At 36.0% G+C, this 19,102-nt stretch overlaps 1 protein-coding gene across 1 annotated transcript in view; it reads right to left on the reverse strand.

Annotated features, from left to right (window-relative positions):
• Positions 1 to 5,251: 5,251 nt before the first annotated feature.
• PLXDC2 (plexin domain containing 2) overlaps positions 5,252 to 19,102 on the reverse strand; it is a 264,388-nt gene continuing 250,537 nt past the window's right edge. The window contains exons 13-14 of the mRNA XM_032181687.1: positions 17,378 to 17,538; positions 5,252 to 7,054 (exon numbers count right to left, since the gene is read on the reverse strand). Of these exons, the coding sequence (XP_032037578.1) occupies positions 6,938 to 7,054; positions 17,378 to 17,538 (278 nt within the window). The 3' untranslated portion in view covers positions 5,252 to 6,937. The remainder of the gene's footprint in view (positions 7,055 to 17,377; positions 17,539 to 19,102) is intronic.

Consider the following 19,102-nt stretch of genomic DNA (forward strand, 5'->3'; position numbering starts at 1 on the left):
TAACCTGATTTCCTTTTATGATAAGATCACCCGTATGGTGGACCAAGGGAAACCAGCTGATGTGATCTTTTTGGACTTAAGCAAGGCTTTTGACACGGTTTCCCATAGGATCCTACTGGACAAAATGTCCACCATACAGCTAAATAAAAACATCATACGATGGGTGAGCAATTGGCTAACGGGCAGGGCCCAAAGGGTTATGGTAAATGGGGCTGCGTCAGGCTGGTGGGCGGTCACCAGTGGGGTCCCTCAAGGCTCCATTTTAGGGCCGGTACTTTTCAATATTTTTATAAACGATCTGGATGTAGGAATAGAAGGTATTTTGAGCAAGTTTGCTGATGACACCAAACTTGGAGGAGCTGTGGACTCGAATGAGGGTGTAAAGGCCTTGCAGAGGGATCTGGATAGGTTGGAGAGCTGGGCGATCACCAACCGCATGAAGTTCAATAAGAGCAAGTGCCGGGTCCTGCACCTGGGACGGGGAAACCCTGGCTGCACGTACAGACTGGGCGATGAGACGCTGGAGAGCAGCCTAGAAGAGAGGGATCTGGGGGTCGTGGTAGACAGCAAGTTGAACATGAGCCAGCAGTGTGCCCTGGCAGCCAGGAGGGCCAACCGTGTCCTGGGATGCATCAAGCACGGCATCGCTAGTAGGTCAAGGGAGGTGATTGTCCCGCTCTACTCTGCGCTGGTGCGGCCTCACCTCGAGTACTGTGTGCAGTTCTGGGCACCACAGTATAAAAAGGACATGAAACTGTTGGAGAGTGTCCAGAGGAGGGCTACGAAGATGGTGAAAGGCCTGGAGGGGAAGATGTACGAGGAACGGCTGAGGTCACTGGGCCTGTTCAGCCTGGAGAAGAGGAGGCTGAGGGGAGACCTCATCACAGTCTACAACTTCCTCGTAAGGGGGTGTCGAGAGGCAGGAGACCTTTTCTCCATTAACACCAGTGACAAGACCCGCAGGAACGGGGTTAAGCTGAGGCAGGGGAAATTTAGGCTTGACATCAGGAGGGGGTTCTTCACAGAGAGGGTGGTTGCACACTGGAACAGGCTCCCCAGGGAAGTGGTCACTGCACGAACCCTGTCTGAATTTAAAAGGAGATTGGGCTGTGCACTTAGTCACATGGTCTGAACTTTTGGGTAGACCTGTGCGGTGTCAAGAGTTGGACTTGATGATCCTTAAGGGTCCCTTCCAACTTAGGATATTCTATGATTCTATGATTCTATGATTCTATGATATTGAGTACCACTAAAAAGGGCCATTTCAGCATGTAGTTCAGGGCTTAGAGGAATGTAGAAAGCAAAAGAATGAGAAAGAAGAGATGAAGAAAGAAGAAAAGATGAGAATAAAGGACAAGATGATAAGTGCCAAAAGGTTTTGTAACAGACATAGAAAGTGAGAAACGCTTCTTGAGAGAGACCCTGCAGTTAGCATAGGGCCTGCAGAAACCAACTGTGCACAGGGCAGCCCCTTCTCTAGTCAGGTGAGAACTGTGTCAGGGGATGAGATTCTATTCCAGAATTATCAGAAATTTACCTTGCATCCTTTTAATTCATAAAAAAAAAAAAAAGTAAAAAAAAAAATCATAAAAAATTAAAAAGTCAAGAAAACCTCCTAAGATTTGACAACAAGCTGTTAGTTAAAGGCCAGCTCAGGGATCCTGATACTGTGTAAATCACTGTTAAAATAAATCTGAACATAGACTTGAATATTTTATCGATGTTCTAGCCATAATAGCCATTAGCTATTGTGGATAAAATTTATCTCATTTGTCCCTTTCTCTTTCATGTAAGCTGCATTTTGTATGCATTTCATCAGGTGAAATGTGGACCCCTGTAGGTTTAGACAGAAGCTAAACAGTAGCTCTGATGATGTTTCTGACTTTTAAATGGTAGAGCTGGAGGAAGACCTTCTGTTTTCACTCAGTGCCATTGGCACACTGTACTGATGATCTCAAAACTGTACATAAGGATTCTTGCTTTGCCTCTACAATATCTCTGAATATTGAGAACTCTCCCTCTCCTTCTGCATTTTCCCTTTCTCTTCATTCTTCAAAATAACCCAAAACATCCTCCCAAATCCACCCCAAACCAATTTACCATTGAATATAGAAAGAAAAGTAATGGCAATTAATAATTCCTGAAGTGTCTGTCCAAAAAATGAGAATTAGAGTGAATGGTACATTACTGCTCAATAGCCTTTCAGTTTGGAATTTTTTAGGCCTCAGGTTTAGTTCAGATCTCTGCAAGAAGGCAAGCATATATAAGAATAACAATGATCTTACCCTGGACAACAGTGCATGCTTCTCTTCTTCTCACTGGAAGCAATTTGTTCTCTGAGAACAAAATTACTGCTCGGAACCAAATTTGTGCCCCATTCCAGTTCTTCTCCTAATGACTAATACTATGGTTTTAAGCACTATGTCTTTACACAGCTGGGATGTATCAAACCTTGTCTTTATACAAAGCTTTATTCCTGGTGTTGGAAAACAATATAGCCAGTACTTCAGCCAATGTACGGGCTCAAAACAAAATTTTCACGGGGAGTCTTCGAGCTGGAACATGAACCACCATAAGGTACCCTGCATGCTCTAGTAACGTACCTACTCCATGAAATACTGCCAGCTCATGACAACGACTTGTGCAGAGATTCTCTGCAAGTAAAAAAGATGGATGTTGTCATTGACGGTTTCTTTTGCTTATCCAAGAATTGCTTTAATAGAGTATAGAAATATTCTCATGTCTTCTTTGGAAACCACATTAATCTGCTGTGAAGAAAATCTTTCCCCTGCTCATTGGCAAACTGGCTTGTCACCTTCTTTTCCATTGCTGTCCACATTTTGATGGCAAACTAAATATCAGCTATTTGATTGTGCAGTGAGTTTTATGACTTCAACTCTGTTGATCAAAGTAAAGTTTGCAAATTAAATTTGCCTCCGACATTTTTTCAAAATACAATGATGTCTTACGTTTTTCCCCAGAACACCATCATACACATTGTTTGTTGAAAATGAACTAAATTATAATGGTACAATGAAGGTGGTCATTACTGACAAGGTGCCTATGTCATTTTCTGCAGAAAATGTTGAAAATGAGAACGAGTAATTTCACACTGGATTCTCTAGAAAATTATCTTCCTTAATGGAAATCTCAGAACACATATTAATTAAGGTATATATATACCAAGTAACCATAGTTACTAAGGTATGTGTAATCTAGTAACCATAATGGGTAAGGAAAAATATAAAAAAAAAAAAGTTTGTCTTTAGAGCAGAGCTTGGACAGTATATAACAAAGAATGCAACAAAATTTGGGAAAAGATAAATGGAATAGCTGTTTATCTTATCATATTCTCTATGTTCAGTGTATTATACGGTGTACTAAAAAACATAGCGGGCAATTAAATAAGATCTCATTATTAAATGTATGCATGTGAGAATAAGATTACAATTCCAACTCTTGCACAGTTCCGGTATTCTTAATGTCTGAATACAGTTCTGCAAATGTAAAGGTATTTTTCAACAATCTCTGTGTGTGATACATATATCTAATTTATTGATTCATCTTAATGTGCTTTGAATCCTTGTAGTTCAAATTTTCCTTTTTGTGTGAAACAGGATGAGAAGCATAACACTGAACATGTTAGGTACTATGGAACATTTAACATGAAAATGGAAAATAAGTGATAATTTTTGGAGATCTTGTGATAATGTCATCATGACTCATATATAACAGATACATAAAATTAGAGACAAAGTTTGAGTTAAAATAACTGTTAGAATAAATGACTCTGTAAAGAAACATTTAAACAAATGAAATATTCTGAAGTACTTTCAAATTAAAGACCAGTGGAAATGCTAGTGAAGCCACAGTTTCATAACCCCCACTTCACCACAGTGGGGGTTATATTATACTTTTTCAGTTTGGATCAATTAAGCAGGTGCTTTATAAAGTGAAAAGAATAAAAATTGCATTTAATATCAATATTTTACCACACCTTCTAAAGATTTATATTTGTATCATTTTTAATGTGGCAGTTTTAATTATTAAAAAATTAGAAAACCAGATGGAATTACAAAACAGCAACCGATTACTTAATTAACTTTTGCCTACTGGGATAAATAGAACATACCACAGAATATATCAAAGCAGACACCAATGAGACACTATACATTCCATTAGTATGCAGGAGTTTTCCTCTTCAGATATTAGTTCTTATCAGATATAAGCATATGACTATCAATCTTATTAAATAAGCCCAGGAACTCATCATGTTATAAACCATAGAATATATCATCATGGCAAAAATCAAAAGAAATACACTATATCTCCCCATAGATCAATGAAATCTGCCACCAAATTATTGTAGGTGAACAAAGAGTGAAAATATAATTGCTCTTATATTAATAATGACCATGAAATTTTAGTTAGTTTGCAAATACTAATAAACATCCTTCACCTGTGCGACAGTGCCTTAGAACAAAAGTAGTCAAAATACTGGGTTGGAAAATTGTTGTTGCATTTGTCAAACAATGTTACAATTATTCTGTAAGCTACATTGCATTATATGAATTACATACATGGGTGAATTGGCCAAAATGCATACCTGTGCTCATAATAATATAAACATTCTTTGTGTGTATGAAATATCCCTTGAATTTATTGCACTACTGTATAGATTTTTGTAATTTTTAAAGTATAATTTGTCAAGATATTCTCTGAAATAACAATGATTTCAAACATGATGCCAGCATGCTTCAAATGGAAGCTCTACAATTGCTGTTTTTGGCCAATCAACCCTAGCCAACACTACCTGACTTCCAAGATCCCTACAAACACTAACGATGAGCATTGCACATCAAGTAAGTGTCTAAATGATGTGCAGTGATATAATTTTATATAATAAAAAGGAGTGTCACCGTTTATATATATGTGCATACGTTTTGTTATTGCTATCAGAATTAACAGCCTTCAATTTAATCCCACCCTACCAGAAATAGGATTCAGTAGATCTACACAAATTGAAAAGAATTCTTGTGGCAGGCTTTTCACTAGGCTTCAAGACAATGTGTTTGTTAGTACTTTCAGATTAATACCAGTTAGGTTTGAACAGTTTAAATCTCACCCTAAATGACTTAAAACAGATGGAAACAAGTGTGTAATGCAAAATATAAAGATACAGAAAATACAGTGTTGTATTATTTACTTACAAAATAAAAAGTAAAAATGATGCTTTTTTTTTTTTTTTTTTTTTCCTTTAAACACCATTAAGTAATCAAATTTAGACCAAACAAGCATCAAAAAGAAGTGTAAATAATTGTACTGTTAAGGTGGTGTCTACAACTTTTTTTTAACTGCTTGAGATCTGAAACTGCTAATATTGTCTACCTCACTTTAAAATTAATCAAGTGCCTCTGTTTGTACAGTATGTAAAAGCTTGATAGTCAATGACTAAAATGAAATGTACGTACAATACCTGAATTTAATATTTTAATAGCTCAGGCCCAGAACATCGACGTATTTAGGTTTCCACTCTGCATGGAAGATCTGGGTCTCAGTGTATATTAACCCCTTCTATGAAAGGAGTAACTGTTTTTGATGCTGTGAATTTATAGCATTTTCTTTCCCTATACAGGGAGGGAAAGTGTCAATATTACAGAAAGAATGGTTCCAATAGGCAGAAAGGTTATGGCACTGCAACTACATGAACCACCTTCCCCACACAACATAAAAATATTCTAGTATTAAGGATTATTTTACAACTCAGTGGAAATATGCAGTAATGCAATCCATTTCCTTTGTCTGGATGACAAAAATGCAGTCTTAACAGTCACAAGAGCCCGCCTTGTGTTAGCTATAAAAAAAAATATATTTATATATATATTTATGCAACTACTATGTGCATTAAACAAAATCACTGTATGAATCAGCAGGGTTCAGTAACACTTGTATCTGAATCTCTGGGAGGGGTGCATTAAAGTCTGTGTTGCTTCTCAGGAAAGACTCACAATGAAATGGCAAAGAATAGAAACCCATTTGGTTAAAATGTTAACATCTTTCATATCACATTGCCTAAGAAATGGTCCATAAGATCTCTGGGAGATAAAATGCCTACTGCTTCAGCCTACTGCTCAGAAATGAAGGATATCCCTTGAAAAAGAAGGAAAAAAAAAAAAAGGTAAAATTGAGTTTTAGTGAACATTGATATAGAAAATGAGCCCAATTTAATTGTAAACATCCATGAAATAACAATTTCACCGTTCTGAAAATTCTCTATTGCCTTCATTTCTTAGGAGTTTGTATATTGTGAGTTGTTTAGAAGGATATTAATCAGCAATGTACAAGAAACATTGTTCTACTCCTGAAAAACACATACATTGTGACTCGCTCACTTAGATGGGTAGGCTAATTTAGAATTGAAAAGTGATTGTAATTCCACATCTGCTTGTATAAATGTTGGAAAAAAACTTTTATTTTTCTTCTTTACCTGCACTGAGATACTTTTCTCAATCACCTGCGAACATTAATCAGTGCTGTTCGCACTGAAAGTGTACAGATTTGTCACTCAGTCTTTGAGATACCAGAGAAGAACACTTGAACCACAGGGTAATACCCTTGTGCACCAAAGCTTTATTATATTTTTTATTACTGTGCACCCCCAAACCTAAAGCCAATAATGTGGCACTTGTGCCATAGTTCTGATACCATAGGTGTCCACTGACAGGTGTTCTGCATGAACCATTGTGTGTCAGTCCACTAATGAAGACTACTGTGCAGTGGTAATCTGGTATCTTAGATAGTTTTTCTTCTTGGACAAAGCTTATCCAAAATCTTCTTTCTATTAGGCTACAGCAGCTTAGGGCTCCTTTTCTTTAAAGAGAGGCAAAGTAAATGTCTTACACCTGTAGGCCAGTACTGGTGTTCTGTCCTAAAAATTTTAGCATTGCTCTGATACAATGAAGCCTTCTTTTTCTCCAACTGGTTCCACTTCAGCATATGCAGGATGTCCTGATCCTCTTCTGAATTTCATTGCTGGCCATCTGCTCGGACGCCGCTATAACACCAACAAGAAAATAAACTTTCAGAATATAAAGTTATTAATAAAAAAACTTTAAACATGACCTGTGATTATTGTTTTTGTCTTTGTAAAACCCACTCCTTGTAGTTGTTAGAGGAACAGAGAAGCATGTCTTTTCCTTTCTAGTTCTGCATAGGAATTTGCTAATATACTCTGCTCCATGGAAAAATGCATATCAGAGTCCATTGAAACAAAACTGCTTTTAATTATTTAGAACCAAATTCTGACACGTTTATCCATGACTGCCAAAATAATGACTTTCTATTTCAAGTGACAACATTCACAAGGAAAAGACGCAAGGGGCACAAACTCACAGCAGGCTTTACCTGAACACCAGGCTTCACCTGAACACCAGGAAATACTTTCCTGTGAAAGTGACTGAGGAATGGAACAGCTTGCGCAGAGAGGTTGAGGAGTCTCTGCCCTTTGAGATATTCAGAAGCAGTCTTGACATAGTCATGAGCAACTAGCTCTATGTGGACCTGCTTGAGCAGGGAGTGATTGGACCAGGTGGCCTTGAGAGATCCAACCTCAACCATACTGTCAGTTTTGATTCTATTTGAGTAGTTTACTTTGGTGTTTCATATGGAAACAACCTTTTAATTTAAACTCATATGACCTTTGGCTATAAAGGTCTTAAGAGCTCCTAATTAATTTTCATTATTATCTGTGCTGACTGCTTTAAAAGCAGATAAGCAACAGAGAAAATAAATAAATAATTTTTAGGGCAGATAAAACAGTTCCTGTCTGACTGTGATGCCTCTAGGAAAGAAAAGTTATTTAAAAAAACTACATTTGCAAACTAACTAATACCTGGGAAGGCTCAGATTTTGGGTGACCAAAATGAGATTCTGTCAAAGGGAACAGTTTTCAGGAAAGTAGGCCACAACTCTTTCATAAAGTCAGTTAACAAAAAAATCCTCTTCTAAAATGGTTATTCCCCGCCGTACTGGCTATGAAAATTGTATCTCACAATTATGCTGATAACATTTTTTTTTTCTATACTGACAACTCTTACAATCTGCTTGGAAAGAGGGCTGGAAGGTATAGCAAGGTACATAGAAACTGCAGAAAAATGAGAGGAGAAACAATGAAGATAAAATGCAGTGTATAAACAGTTCAAAATAAAAAAAATCTACAATTTTTCTTCCAAAAATCATCATTACATTTGATTTTCTGTCCCCTTAATACTACATTTTGACTGCCTTCTGATCATTAAGAATATTTCATACAGCTGAGGGTCTGTGTTAGGGACCACAGGCAGCAATAGCCATGACATTATGCCAGGGCTCATGCTGCTGTTGGGCAGCAGACACTAAAGAAAACTTGGAGGACTGCTGAATCTTGTTACCAGCAAACCACACAGCTGCCTCTGGGCATAGCTCAAAGTTTTCCTTGGTGATTACCATTAGGAAGATACAATATAAAAACAACTCTTTCTCCCATCGCGTGATCAGGTTGCTCATGAGGCATCTTGAGCTAGATTCTGTTTGGCAGGTAATTTAAAATCTCAGGCCTTTCAATGTAGGAAGGCAGAACATTGTTCTCTTTAGCAGATGTCTTTTCCTAATAAACAAACTTAGTCTATTCAAACTTTGGAGTCTTTTTTTCTACCTAGGCATAACTTAGCGTGGTTTCAAAATTAAAGACAGTTTGGTTGTTGGTGAAGAAAAAGGGTCGTATTCTGTTCTTAGACTCACTGAAATAAATCAAGAGTAATTCTATTAAATGCAAAGGGCTTATTCCAGATTTACAGTAGTATAGATGAGAAAAGTTTGACCTGAGAGTTCTCTAACAAAAAAAAAAAAAAAAAAAAAGAAAATGAAAACCTATGGAAAACTAATAGGAAAAAATAATTAGAAAGTCTTAAATGGCAGCATATAAAGATGAACTCAGTTTTAATCTATTAAGATGCTTATTCTAAAATGTACCCATTACTAGTTTCTACTTCCTTGCTACGTTGTTGTTACAAACTGATTCCACCATTTTGGGCTACTGGGCTACTATTTTATTTTATTTTTTTTTCCCATTTGCCTTTCCAGATGATGAAAAGTGGAATAGATGAATGTTTATCAATTTTATTGATATAATAAGATACAACATAAACAGCAGTTGATCCAGAAATAAACCACCATGTTTGGAAGTCATCTTCAACAGTTATTTGCAGCTTTCTGTAGGTTTTTTTTTTTTTTTTTTTTCATGCTTGAGGTGAGATTTTTCCATTCCTAGTCAAATTCTGTTTAATTTAAACTTTTTTTTTTGTGTGTATGTGGGTATTGTAAGTGGTTAACAGTCTCAAAATAAAGCAGTGGCAAGCTACAGATTCATTGATGTATCTATTGATCCCTCAAAATTCTGTAGAGACATTACAGTTTCAATTGATAAGCATCTCAATTGATGTCAGGAGATAAATATATTCTTGAATTACTAAAGCAGCTCAGAGAAAGACTAATGAATTCTTATCCTTTTTTTTTTTTTTTCATTTTTTTCATTCAAAAAAAAAAAACAAAGCAGGAAGAATGAAAGCTGGGTACTTATCTAATTCTTTAGTTTTGTCATCCAGCTGAGCGGGAAAAAATATGTTTCTTTCTCTGGAATTAGAATATTAGAACTCTTAGAGGAAATCCTCCACGCTGCAGCTGGAGATCTGTAGCTTCTGCTTCCTTTCAGTGTATTACAAAGAAGAAAAGCAGGAATAGAATTTTTCTCATAGGACTGAAGTTTCCTTGAGTTCATTTTTTAAGCAAATGAGGTGGGGGAAAGTACTTTGGAGCTTATGTGACCAAAGCCTAAATCAGTGCCTAAATTAATATTATCTTTCAAATAAAGGAAGTGATAAATTCAGACTTCCAGTGAAGTTGGTAGAAAATCAATGTGAGATATTTTAATGGATTTAAAAACAATTAGAAAACAATGAAATGGGAGATAAAGTCTGCTTTGTACATGCCACAGGCAAATACAGAGTAAAGAACATACAAGATCTGTTATAGAGGTAAAGACTTTGTCCAATAATGCTGTATTGAAATATTGGATTTGAAAATAGATGTTTTGCTTTTTTTCTAAGGAACTGAAAGATTATGAGACAGATTACTAACATGTACACTATCTCTAAAATTTATGCCAGTTAAACATCACTTTTCCCCTGAGATGGTGATTCATTAAAAGCAATTGTTATTAATATATTTTATTAGCTGGAGTATATTATAAATGTTTACACTTCCTTTTATACATCAGAAGATAAGTTTCTATCAGTAGAGGACAGGAGGAACTTAGTATTGTATATATGTATAACCCATTTAATATTTTTGCATCCTGTCCTCTATTTTCTTCATTCCACCCTTGTCCTAACTTTCATTCAATAAAGAAAAATGGAATAATGGAATGAGCACAACTCTACACAGAATTCTATACAGAATTTTATGATGTCAGAAGAGCAATACATTATGAAAATTCTCCTCTGCCATCTTCCCATCCCTGCCTCATAGACACTTTGTGCTGAAGATCTTCTAAAAGATTATCAAAAGTTTTGTTGTGTATAAAATAACCAGAAGCAGGCAAGGAAGCAAGCAGAGTGTTTGTGTGGATCAACTCTTCATTCCTATTCAGCAGTGAGCTGAACTTGAGCTGTGGGTTTCACCAAGACACAGAAATATTATCTTTCCAAACTTAGCTTACACAAGTACAAATACTTGGCTTAATGTGTGAAAGTCAACCTTTCAGAGTCTTGAAAGACTCTCCAGATCACCCTAGCAAACTTTATTTCCCACTAACCAATATAAATGCTGAAGTTAATGAGTAATTGTGTACTTCTTAGGCTAAATGGTTTAATGCAACTTTGCATTTTCTATTGATTGTTTTTGTATTAAAAATCTTTTAAATATTCAGAGGACTATTTCACCACTTTTTCTGAAGGTTGCATCTTACTTATCCATTGATGTTCAATTCTACATCAAAAGTATAAAGATATTTAAATCTAAATAAAAGTTGTATTTTTAACCATACTTAGCCAATGGCACCCAAGTTTAATTCTCCTAACTGGAAGTATGCAAATACAGGACCATTCAAATTCTGGATTAACTGACTGAACTCCAGGCAAAGTGTAAAAAAACAACACAAATTAATTAAGGAGGAAAAACTATGGTAAGGCCTCTTACTAAATAAACATATTTTAACCTGGTGTCAGCAAGACAGATTAGTCTGAGTACACTTGTCCAGCAATACTCCAACTGGGTATTCAGGCCTTCTACTTTCACAATACAAGGAAAGCTCCTCCTGTTATCAGCTACTTTGCCCATAATAAGTGTTTGCATGCATGAAGTTACCTGTAATATTGTTTAGGCAGTTATAATTTGTTCATCAGTCTTTAATCTCTTCTACAAACAACCAATTTACTTGGCAAATTGCAGTCAGAAATGGATGATGCTTCACATATCTAAAACTGTACCTATGATGTGTATTTCTAGGAATAAGAAGAGATCAATTGCTTGACACCATGTTATTTGAATATTTTGAAGAACCTTTTCTAAAATATAGATTGTATGAGACTGTAAAATTTAGTAGTGGAATTTACTGACTTCATTAATTTTTTGTCTTTGATAGAAATGTTTCTTTAAAATATCTCTGCAATTTAAAACACTTATCATTATAAAAATAATGCAGTCATAGGAACATCTATGTAGCTGGCTGCTGATGGACAAGAAACAGAATGCCTCCTTCCTCCCCACCTTTGACTTTTATTGTCGATGTTGGCTATTTATTTTAGTGCTTCTCCCCTGTGGCTGATTTAGGTTTCCCTTGCTGAGCTTCTGGTTCCTGCTGAGCTGAATAAGTTTTGGAAAAAATAACTTTACTATCAGTATAAGGCAATGGCAGAGAGATCAATGACAATACCCCAAATGGCACAATGCTGCAGGACTTTGAAAGAAGAGAAAAATGATACTTGTTCTCTTCTTTTTAATCATCATCTTAATGAAAAACCATTCAGTCCTAGCTTCTGGACAAAACCAAATGGGTGACTGTGTCCAGACTTTTTCAAACTAAGTGCATAATCCTCTGTAAAATGCCCATGCGTAATAAAAAGTAAAGGCCATATCGCCAAAAAAATCAGCAGAGCTTTGTAAGCTTCACCACTTGTCTAAGCCAGCTGAAAAGCTGACTTTTTTTTTTTTTTTTATTTTTCTTTCTTTTTGCCTGTCTCCTATTTACTTCTCACTTATTTGAAGAGATACAGTGCATCTGTAACATTAATGCAGAATCCTGGAAATGGTGCATGGAAAACAAGGCTGGTTGTCAAACAATGGATTCTATTTGTGAAGTACTGCTACAAGCAGAGATATACAACAGTGAGCCAGAAATACACGTTAACTCCCTAAGTTCTGAAACACCACAATATATCTCTAACTTTTTTTTTGATTGCTTTCTCCTCCTACTTCCTTCCTATAAACAGAAAACATATTAGCAGAAGGTCAAAAACTGAAGAAAATCTAGTGCTAGGTACTAGTACTAGTGAACATTTGCAGACATTACAACAGAGTCCTCTGTGCAGCTCAAGTGTTAGAAAAATGCCTAACAGAGCTTTCTCAGACCACCCTGGGCATGACTAAGGATTTGGGAACCATCCTCAAACCTTACTATTAGTCTACATACAGTGACCTTACTGTGAGGGTGACAGAATTAAATATTATGAATTCAGAGCCTTCTATGCTAAAAAGCAGTTCCAGGCACCTTTAATTTACTTGTAGAGACATAATTCAGGTTACATCAGGAAGAGTTGAGGTGCTTTCACCAGGCTCTGATCATGCAGCTGCTCATGACTCTGACTGTAAGGTCACTCCACACACCCAGCTCCATAGCACCAGTTCAACTCCCTGTGTGGTCATTTGAAAAACCAGATTCATGAAAATATCCAGCCTGAACATCCAAACCAAAGTAAAACAAACAACTAAAAAAGATGTAGGTATGTGCATATGCATGTTTCCAAGCAGCTGAATTAGCTCTGGAAAATCTCCATGGAGGGTGGGAACATGAAGGCAAAATAAAGGATATGATCTACATCAGAGGCAGGTGATCCGCTACAGCTGGGATATCATGCTTGAGTTCTTGACAAACAAACCTCAGATTCTGAATGCAAGTGGTATAGCTAGTGGGCAACTATGTATCGTATAGCTAGATTTCTGCTACAAGCTTCTTCTTTTATTGAAAAAGATGTGAAGAATTACTACATTTTAAAGTACCCTACTTTTCAAAAATCAGTGCAACTAAGTTCAAAGCATATTTTATATGTTCTCAAGAGACACGAGATTCCTCAAGGTTAGGATAGGCATGTAACTTGATTCAAATGGGAAAATTATTAGCAACAAAAACAAAAACAAACAAACAAACAACAACAAAAACTCAAAGGAAAAGAAATACCACAGGGCTAACCACAAAGAAATAAAAGAACAGTGCATGCTACATCTTGTCTGCCACTCTGCAAGCAAATCTTTAGTCAACATTTACTTTTAGCTTATAGAAGTAGTCTGCATTCATTGGAATTTTGACTGGAACTCCCTTGCTTAAAAAGTTGATAATTCATTCTGTCTCTAGGCCACCAACTTAAACAATGAAACACATGCTGAATAGTGTTGGGACTGGAAGAAACAGGAAAACATTGCATTTTGATTTGAATCTTCCACATACTTAGCAAAAAGGGAAACGTTCTGAAAAAGTATTCATCAATTCTGATGGTACTCTTTTAAAGTGGTTCACTGTCATGGACAAATTGAATTAAATTGGCATGCAAGATTTTTCAAGCTCTTTGTCCAAAGTAGCCATTTTCATTCTAGGTGGAGCTGCACTCAATAGTTGTGAACAAAGCCACTAGAAGAAACATTTTCTTCAGACTTTAGGGAAAAAAAACAACAATCATCAAATGTTACTCAGTTCTAAGAGAATAGTTGCTTTTGGAATAAATGACCTTTTTCTTGTCTTTTGTGTGTCCTTTGTCTCGTGTCTTGTGTGTCTTGTCTTTTTCTTGTCTTTTAAAACTTATTTAAATCAACTAGTGCATTCAGGATATCATTTAATGCTACTCAGAGGTGTCACAAGGGGTTGCATTTATCAATGCAGAGTTAACCAGTGCAGTCCATGTGTGGGTGTATTAAGGGGGAATTTTAGATAAAAAAAGGACCAGATGGCAAACATGAGGGGCATCACAACTAGGATTTGGGATGAGCTCTGGGAAAACCTGACTGAAATGGTAAATGAATATTGGGTGATAACTGCAGAGAACACAAGGGAGAAAGAGACTTAAGGCATCAGATATGGGATCAATTTATTTTACTTCTCTCTAACCAGTCATGACTAAAAACCAAATTAACTTAAAATTCCTTGAACAGCTATTAAACCAGAAAGCAGCAGAATCTGACTGAAAATGACATTATCTACCAAAACATGACAATATCCTACCATCTTAGCTACAAAAAGAAATTACTCCATTAGTTCTGTTACAGTTTTGAATGAATGCTATGTTTATCAACATGATGTTGTATAGGGATTCCTTTATATATTAATTTAAAAATAAACACAAATGGGGCAGGGTCTTTGTTTCATCCCGCTTTAGATTTATATTAATCAGTGATGGCAGATAAACTGACATAGATCTTGATTTGGCTAGAAGACTTGACAAAAGACTACATGGTACTAATAATTTTTAGACAACTGCATGAGGGAGCTGCCTGTGCATCTCTTACATTTTCCTGCACAACTTGCTTTATTAATCAAGAGACTCATACAAATGAATATTATTTCAGAAATATTTATGTGCTTTTTCTCACTTCATGATTGAGCCCATGGCAATCCTCTTGAGCTCTTTCCCCACAATGGTGACATCAGATCCACATTTGATTCATTTAATTCCTTTCCCATAAGTAAAACAACTTGTCTGCCATGGTATATGGGGTACCAAGTTATCTGTAACAGATTACTGATTAATTGCAGGAATGTTTTTTTTTTTTTTTTTTTTTTTTGTAAAATTGACTTATTTATGCCAGTTATGCCTCTTTTTATTTTCTTTTTATTTTATAATTCAGTTTCAAAATGCAAGTCTAAGAAGATATATACTCCTATACAACCTATAGATAAGATGAATATAAGAATACTACTCTGTTCTTTATTTCTTGAGTTGATCAAACTGTGTACTGGAAATTTAATATTGGAAATTAAATGATTAAACTTTTTAAAAACAATTTCAGTTCCAGAATAAATTGCTTTATTCTGTTCTTTTGTACTTTTGATAGCAACAATGGCTTTACAGTTTTGGAATTTGTGGAAATGCTGTAAATACAGAGCAATACCTTTCTCTGTGCCTTGTGGGTTTACCTCTCCATCAGATTTTTTATCTGGGAAAAGGAGAAAGCATAGGGAAAGCCCACCTTTTCATGGCTTGAAATTTCACAAGTATCACATTTTTCCTAGTAGCAAAAAGAGATATGCCACATTTTGCATAAATTTGATTTTGACTGATATACTTATCCTATCCTTACTCATTTTTTCCTCCTTTATTTAAAACAGAAAGATTATATATATATATATATATTTTTTTTTTTTTCTAAAGCCTACATTGCTTGCTAAATGACATTTTATCTTTCACTACAGAGACTGACTAATGTCACCTGCAAATTAAATTTAGTGGAATGAGTTTACCAAAACTGACCAAAGCACCACAGTTTGCATGATAATATCAAATAATGATATTATCATTAACCTGCTAAATAAGTATACTATGAAAAAGAATCAATGTGTATTTTCATTTGTTGTTCTTCTTTTTTCCTCCTGGCAAATGGTGTTGCCATCTACTTAGCCTTCTCAGTCACATCATAACAGATAAGTAACTTGTTTTTACTAGATTGATTAAATAGCATTCAGTGTGTGTGAAAAAATGGAAGGGGACAAAGCATTCTCTTTTGTACTTGGACCAGTGGAGTTTTGTGTCTACATCAATAGAGAAATGGTTTGAAATGTCACACAGACATGAAGAAAGCTATTGATTTTATTATGTGGATGCTGTTCCCCATTGGTTAACACAGTTACATTGCTTGAACCTAAAATACTGATAAACAATTCATTTTGATTTCTGTCACCACTGTTGCATCTAAGCAGTATATTTATTATAATACTGTCTTAAAGATGAATCATTCTGTTCATTTTCATATCTCACTTCAATTTATTTTATTGTCACTAAGAATGAATATCTATATCTTTTTGGTCCAGACTTTTTCCTAAGCAATCCCTTGGTATGTCCCTAGTGACACTTCCAGTGCTTCTGCAACTTCACTATTGCCCATTAGAAAGTGTCTAGGTTCATAAAAGCAAGGGACTACTGCAAGTGGGGGTTATAAACAACCAGCATTTTCTTTCATGTTTAGAAGCTCCATATTTATCATAAGGCAGAGGAACATTGTTGAAAAAAACACAGGTGTTTTAAAAAGTATTAACTTTTTTTTTTTTTTCTTTTTTTGGGGGGGGGGTTGGGCAGGGCGTGGTGGTGGAAATGAACATCGATGAAAAATGTTCTTTTCTCATATTGTCATGTGCAGTGGAGCTGAGTTGAATAAATGTCCACATCTGCAATGTAACTACCTAAGGTAGCTGTCTATATTTGAGGGAGAAAAATGGTGATTTATCTAATTCTAAAGGGGATGTTTCAAATAGGTCAGATGAATTGTGGTCTATAAGAACATGTTTCTCTCTACAGAAAAGGGAGTTGATTTAGATGTTAAAATTAGGTGAAAATAATCCTTCCCACACTGTGAGGCAAAGTGTTAAAAAAAAATCTACAAATAAATGTATGGAACAGCTAACAGGCTTCCAGGTAAAAACTTAACTTTAGTTCAGCCCTTTTGTAGAGTTAGTGAATGCATAATTTATTTTTTTTTTTTTTCCAAGTGAAAATAATAGAAAAACTATTTGTCCCAAAATAATATGCCAATGCACATGAAAGCTAATGAAAAATATTATGCAGAGGAAGAGGAAAGATAGGAAAGAGAGATGATATTTGAGATATATTTTTTTGTGTATAGCCTGTATAAAAATGAAGCAAGTAAAACAATAGAACCTAAAGAAGAAGCTGTGACAAACATGTTAAGTATGAAACTGCTATTCCTGCTAGGTGGGTTAGGTGCATTTATTGAAAGATTACACTATGCTTACAAGAATATTTTCTAGATTTAGTTAAGAAAGTTCTATTCTATTTTTTTTTTTTTTTTTTTTTTTTTTGCCAGCTGACAGGGCTATTGACATCATGTATAACATTTATCTTACCTCTATGAAGAAGAGACTAGCAGCTGATGTTGGATGATGGTACATATAGACAGTCACGAGGATGGCTGCAGCCACAATGAGGACCAGGACTAGAATACCAACAATTAAGCCAGCGTGAAGTGTTCCACCTTTCTTCTCTGCAGCACTGTCATCTGTGGAAGCTGCATGAATGGAACACTTATTAGTACAGTAACTTATGTCTTATCCATTCCATTTCGCAGCTGGCAACAGAACATTTGCTTTTTCTGTATTACATGTTCCTTACATTTCACACTCCAAGTTGGGAAAGATGTTAGATGTCTCTGTCCCACACAACTGAACATTCATAATGAACAGACATTTCCAAATCATAGAATCATTAAGGTTGGAAAAGACCTTCAAGTTCATCTGGTCCAACCGTCACCCTACTACCAATGTCACCCACTAACCCATGTCCCTAAGTGCCAGGTCCATCCTTTCCTTGAAGACCCCCAGGGACAGTGACGCCACCACATCCCTGGGCAATCCATTCCAATGCCTGACTGCTCTTTCTGAGAAGAAATGTCTCCTCATTTCTAACTTAAACTTCCCCTGGCGCAACTTGAGGCCATATCCTCTAGTCTTATCACTAGTTACTTGTGAGAAGAGGCTGACCCCCCAGCTCCTCACACCTTCAACATTTTACTAATTCTGACTCTATAAACACAAAATTAATATCCTTTTATTTTAATATAATCTGGACTTTCTGAGGTTCCCAATTCCCTTCATAATGAATTTTCCCTTGCTTTCCTGACAAAACTACTGCAGTTGCCCTTCAGACAACAAGTGCTAATTGAATCCATTTTGAATGTTGTATCTTATTTTTTAAAGCCTCAGGTTGTGCAATGCCACTAATCCTTGTGAGGTCTGGCCAATAAACAAATTCTGAAAGCCTGATTCATTAGTTTGGAGAGGGGTTTTGAACCACGCTGTGCAACTGAATCAGACTGCTAAAAGTGTGCCAAAACAGATGCATGCTAAATGACCCTGTAATATTTTAATCTTGGTCTGAATGAAATACACATTGTACCAAAGTGTTATGGAAGATCGTCTATTTACTAAACTTGGTAGTGAGAGGTTGTTCATATTATGTTCCTGTCAGGAGAAAACAGCTCTGTCTCTGTCACACAAGTAACTTGTCAGTAGTACTTCCAAGTAAGTGAGTAAGTCATTTAACAGCACTGTGACCTCTGTGAAAAAATCTCTCAATAAACTACCCAACATCTGTAGGATTGCTTGTGGTTGGGTGTAACTTCTTTGAACACCCCAGAGTATCACAGCTAGTGTAAACATGGTGATCAGCAATGATTCTTCAGTATTGTCTTGCATAAAAGAAAGGCTCTTCTACCCATCACTGCAGGCAGCAGTGATTAAGAAGCACTGGGTTTAAGAAACACCATCAGGGCACCGCTGATTTGGCTTCAGAAACTTGCATCACTCTTCTAATATTTCCACTGATTTCTGCCTTTCTGGCAATCTGTCAAATCACCTCCGTGACTTCATAAAAAACTTGTCTCTAGTTTCACTTATAGGATTTTTTTCTTCAATTCCACTGTTAAATTTCCTCTCAACTTGCTTGTTTGCCAAGCTGATTATAATGAAAGTGGTTGATTTCTACAGTACCCATTTTGTTTGTGCTGTTTTAGAGTTTGGTTGTGTCACAGTTTGGAGTGTCTGTGAGGTCAGGGGCTATCTCCCTTATATTTG

Source organism: Aythya fuligula, chromosome 2 (assembly GCF_009819795.1).
Source record: "Aythya fuligula isolate bAytFul2 chromosome 2, bAytFul2.pri, whole genome shotgun sequence".
Taxonomy (NCBI): domain Eukaryota; kingdom Metazoa; phylum Chordata; class Aves; order Anseriformes; family Anatidae; genus Aythya; species Aythya fuligula.